This window comes from Vicia villosa, linkage group LG3 (genome assembly GCF_029867415.1).
Source record: "Vicia villosa cultivar HV-30 ecotype Madison, WI linkage group LG3, Vvil1.0, whole genome shotgun sequence".
Taxonomy (NCBI): Eukaryota; Viridiplantae; Streptophyta; class Magnoliopsida; order Fabales; family Fabaceae; genus Vicia; species Vicia villosa.
In genome coordinates, this window is record NC_081182.1 from 11,689,599 (window position 1) to 11,694,857 (window position 5,259).

General features: G+C 34.2%; 1 protein-coding gene across 1 annotated transcript; it reads left to right on the forward strand.

Annotated features, from left to right (window-relative positions):
* The first annotated feature begins 460 nt into the window (after window positions 1–460).
* Window positions 461–4,976, forward strand: LOC131660309 (WD repeat-containing protein DWA2-like). The gene is made up of 13 exons (XM_058929525.1): window positions 461–693; window positions 796–879; window positions 978–1,110; window positions 1,352–1,463; window positions 1,807–1,906; window positions 2,658–2,785; window positions 2,994–3,063; window positions 3,376–3,464; window positions 3,739–3,784; window positions 4,054–4,124; window positions 4,225–4,298; window positions 4,370–4,428; window positions 4,530–4,976. Exons 1-13 carry the CDS (start codon window positions 649–651, stop codon window positions 4,569–4,571), a joined length of 1,053 nt encoding a protein of 350 aa, XP_058785508.1. The 5' UTR covers window positions 461–648; the 3' UTR covers window positions 4,572–4,976.
* Window positions 4,977–5,259: the final 283 nt, after the last annotated feature.

The following is a 5,259-nucleotide window of genomic DNA, read 5'->3' on the forward strand; positions in this document are numbered from 1 at the left end:
ATATACCATACAGAAGCTATTTGAACCAAAGAGAAAAATCAGAGACAAAATCGATGAACGGAACTGAAAACTGTGTGCGAAATGAATGAGAATGAGGTGTTTTTTCCAACAAAAAAAACCTAACACATAGGAGCCATTTCAAACGGCTCCTATGTGTAAGCATTTGTACATAGGCGCCATTTCAAATGGCTAACCTAATTTAGGTTGAACATAGACGCCATTTGAAATGGCGCATCCTCTTAAAAGTTGTACATAGGCGCCATTTGGTTTGGCGCATACTCCAGAGTGTGCTGCCAAACCTAAACACTTTAGTAAATTTTTTCAAAATGTGATTTTTTGGGATTTTTTTTTTTAAACATTGTTATTTAAATTTTTTTTCCCTAATTTATTGATAGCAATTTAAAAATTACGAAAAATTAATGTGCCATAAGTTAAGTTAGGGGATGATATCTTAAATCCTCCGATTTCTTCTTTCTAGCCCACATCACAGCTTCGACCCAAAAAACCCACATCACACCTAAAAAAAAAAAACAGCAACCGTGTACCGCGGTGCGCCATTTTTGGGTTTAACTCCGGTTACTGTATCTGAACCTCTTCATTCAATTCTAGTAGTTGCAGATTCATCGTTCAACTAAGCAAGCAAGATCAATGCAAGCTGTTTCATCTGGTATCGGATACGGTCTCAAATATCAGGTCAATTCCACATTTCCATAACCAATTCTCATTCATTCAAAATCTCCATTCATCAATCTAATCATCCACTTCAAATTATTTTCATTCTCTCATACTTTTTAGGCTAGATGCATATCAGATGTAAAAGCAGATACAGATCACACTAGTTTCCTCGCAGGAACTCTCAGTCTTAAAGAAGAAAATGAGGTATATAAATATATACACGCGCGCACGCGCCAATTTAGTTTTCATAGGGTTTGATCTTAATTGATTGTGGAATGAATCGTTAAATCATTTATATATAGGTTCATCTTATTCGGCTTTCTTCAAGTGGAACTGAACTTTTCTGTGAGGGATTGTTTTCGCATCCCAACGAGATCTGGGACCTTGTTTCTTGTCCTTTTGATCAGCGAATTTTCTCAACCGTCTACTCTAACGGTATTCCACACTCTCTTTGAATTTTTAAAGATTTTTTCATATAAGGTATAAGCTGTTTTCATAAGTTATTTTGGAAAACTTATGAAAGTAAGCTGAAGAAGCTTATGAACAATGCCATAAGCAGTTTTCACATGCTCTTCCAAAACGAAACTTATGTTGGTAGATAAGTTCAAATAAATCAATCCAAATAGGCCTTAGTTAGAAACTTAAAAGACTTATGATTACGTTTTGTTCATAAAAGGTGAATCGTATGGGGCAGCAATATGGCAGATTCCGGAATTATATGGCGAGTTGAATTCCCCTCAGTTAGAGAGAATTACATCTCTTGAAACTAAATCCGGTAAGATTAAAAGGTGAGTACCAAATTCGCTTATGCAAATTTATTCGCTCTGAATCTCTTGAGTGACTTGTTAGTTTTATCATTTTTCACTTCAGCTTCTACTGTATGCGGTTTCATTGCCTGAGGTTTAGGTAGTTGTCTGAACTCTGAAGATGTTGATGGAATTTGTTCGGAGAAATTAGTTAACTATTTTGATAACATGTGTGATTTCTTCACTTCACTCTATTGGACTAATCTTTTCGAAGTCTTGAAAAATTTTCCTTAATTATCTTACTACTTTCCACTTTACTATATGCTCATTATTCACATTTAGATAATCTTTTACTGTTTCTTACTGAACCTTCACTACCAAGCAGTATTCTTTGGTGGCCAACTGGAAGGCACGATAAATTGATTAGCATCAACGATGAAAGCCTATGTTTGTGGAGTTTGGATGTTTCCAAGAAAACTGCACAGGTACAAAGTTCATGTCATCATATATGCAGTTTCTGACGTTGACACATGCATTGTAAAAACATATGAATATTATACTGGGATATAAATATTGTTTCAAAATCACATGCTATCATTACTCAAGTTACCATCATCTGTTGCAATAAATAAACCAATAAACACAACGCGGAAGAAGAAAACATGTTGATTTGGGGAGAGTGAACCATGAAAGATTATCTGGTCTTGTGCAAAATAGGACCAACTAGTTTCTCTTTGGATTGTAGGCATTTAAAATTAAAAAATGAAGGGAATAATATTTTACATTCCCTAGTTGTTATGTATGAACAATTAATTAGTTTGTTACTTTTATTGAATATTAAAATGTTGTTTGAATGAGAGGCATTTTAGAAAATGAAAGATAGGAGAAGTTGGCCAATGGGTTTTCCCAAACAACGATGAACTTGTGATGAGTCAATGGTTGATGCAACTGAGAATGGATTACATATCGTCCATAAGGGATCTAATTTTGTTCCCTGATAAAAGTTTAATCTGGGATGGAAAATTTAACATTGGTATTAATTGCCAATCTTAATGCACGTCAAACACTAGAGTTTTATGTGAGATTTTGTTAGGACCTAAGATCTGAGTTAGAACTTTGATAATCACACGCCTCTATGTCAACAGTGTCTGCGTTATTTAAATTCCGTGTAACTTTTAGTGATTTTGACTTAATTCCCCCACCTTCCTCTCAACACTTGCAAATAACAAAATCCAGGTACAATCACAAGATTCAGCTGGTATGCTGCACAAGTTATCTGGAGGAGCATGGGATCCGCATGATGTGAATTCTGTAGCTGCAACTTGTGAATCATCTCTCCAGTTTTGGGATGTAAGGACAATGAAGTATGTTCCTAAATTAATTATTTTACTGGTTTGTTTAGAATTTCAATATATTTGGAGTCTTCCTTCTGGTTAAGTAAATTACTCGTTGCATTTCAAGTTCAATATTTAGGGTCCTGGAAGAAGGATATATATTCCCTGAAACCTAGTAGTTTCAATTTTAGTTCATCTTTGAATTTCATGTTTACTAATTGGATTATTTATATTACAGGAAGACACTCTCAATCGAGTGTTCCCATGTTCGCAGTGCTGATTACCATCCTAGAAAGAACAACATACTTGTAAGAGTTGAACTTTATGAGCCTCATTCTACTGATATGTGTCTTTAAACCTTCCATTGGGTTTTATATATGCATGTCTGAGATAATGTGTGTAACTAACATTTTATTATTGACATTCAATTATAGAAACAAAAATGTACGTCACAGATAGTTATTTTGTGTTTCCTACCGTCAAAATACTTAAATTTAGATTTTCTGAGTTTTCTCAATTTGGTTATTGATTGAGTTTACAGATGAAACTGTCTTCTAGATTGTAGTATTCGACCTACTTTTTTTCATATTGGCAAAATTGAATAACTATGCTCTGTACAGGTTACAGCAGAACATGAGTCAGGGATACGCATCTGGGATCTAAGAAAACCAAAAGTTCCCATCCAAGAGCTTCCAGGCCATACACATTGGTACCTATCATGAACAGTTTTAAAGCTTATTTTATTTTTTATCTAAATTCCCAGTCCAAGAATCCTACTGTAGAATTTCTTATATGAGAGAGAAAAGAAAATAGAACAACTGTGCTACTAGTACTTCTCATATGTTCTTATGATGAGCCTTTTAATGCACTGATAAACCTACTGTTTTTCTTTCATTTAAAAATGTATAATGAATTAAACTATTTGATGTTAGTTTTTCTTTTTCAGACATCTGATTAGCAATATGTATTACTTGTATTGCCAGGACATGGATTGTCAAGTGTAACCCAGAGTATGACGGAATAATCTTGGTCCTCCTTCTCTCCCTCCCTCTCTCTTTCTCTCTAAATATATATAATCTCACACACGTACAAATAAATACGGATAAGACTCCCCTGCAGTGGAATTAATTTTGAGGGTGAATACATCTTTGCTCAGGATTGAGACAAACTTATTTTCTTAAGAGCTTTTTCTTCGCACTTGTGCATAAACATGCAAATTTTAATTACTTTTTAGGGTGAATAAATCTTTGCATGTTATGGAATATTTAGTTATTTGTCATTTAATTTGGATATGTCAGAGTGCTGGAACAGATTCGACTGTCAACTTGTGGTCAGCCTCTAAAAACCATGACGAGTTAACAACTGAAAGGTCATATTCTTATCTTTAAAGATCATTACGTATTTTTATGTATTTTCTAAAACAAATTTTTAATGTATTTTTTGTTCATCTTTGCTTGCATATTTGCCAGCCAACCAGAGTCACCGGCCCGTTCGGTTGATCCATTGCTTAATACATACAGTGATTATGAAGACAGCATTTACGGTAAGAGCTTCAATAACTCATGATCTTTTCATTTCAGCCTTCCGCGTATCAATCTTTTATTCGTTTTACAGGGCTTACATGGAGTTCTCGTGAACCATGGATCTTTGCATCCTTGTCCTATGATGGAAGGGTAAGAAAACAAGCAAATCTTTTTGCTTACATGTTTGGTAAAACACGATTATTTCCCCCAAATAAACGGCTCTAATTACGCACTTTTACATTTCAAAACAGGTGGTTGTAGAATCTGTAAAGCCTTTCATCTCCAAGAAATGATGTTCAACACCATTGCCTTGATGTTACCATTTGCCATTGTGTTGTGTACTTTATTATTTCTTGCCTCTCAAGGCTTGAGATAAACAGATGACTGGAAGATGCAAGAGGTCGTTGGCGGGTTTGATGTGTCTTAACATGAATAAATGTTACAGTGGCATCACATCTTTGACCAGGAGTCATCCATAGCTCAGAAATCAACAATTTTTTGGTTAAATTTTTATCTTTCAAACTGTGATTTCTAGCCTATTCTTTGGTTTGACACCCATCTTGTGTAGTTCATTAAGTCATTATGTAATCTATGGGTTGAGGATCAGCTACCTAATCTGTGGAACTACAAGTTCTTTCTGTATCTCCCCAAGTTCTTTCTGTATCTATGGAACTAAAAGTGAGGAACTTCTTTTCTAATTGACATTTTTCATTTCCCTTGTAGTTTTATAAATTGTATGAAATCAGCAAAACGAAAAACCCAAAAAAAAAGCAAGATGAGATGGGTTTAGGAGTGTGTTTGGATGAAGTATTTTATCGAGGAAAAGTAATTTTTTGAGGGAATTAAAGATGACTCTACTAAAATCCATTGTTTGGATAAAAAATATGGAGAATTGTTAAAATGATGTAAATTTATAATGTATTTTTAAATTTAAGGAATTTCAAATGACACCAAAAAGTAAAGGAACAAAAATTGAAGTTT

Bases quoted from the DNA above. Each gene is read 5' to 3' on its own strand.
- LOC131660309 (XM_058929525.1), top strand. From the start codon at position 649: ATGCAAGCTGTTTCATCTGGTATCGGATACGGTCTCAAATATCAG. The intron at 694-795 runs GTCAATTCCACA...CATACTTTTTAG, and splicing joins GATACGGTCTCAAATATCAG to GCTAGATGCATATCAGATGT. The intron at 4,299-4,369 runs GTAAGAGCTTCA...TTCGTTTTACAG, and splicing joins TTATGAAGACAGCATTTACG to GGCTTACATGGAGTTCTCGT.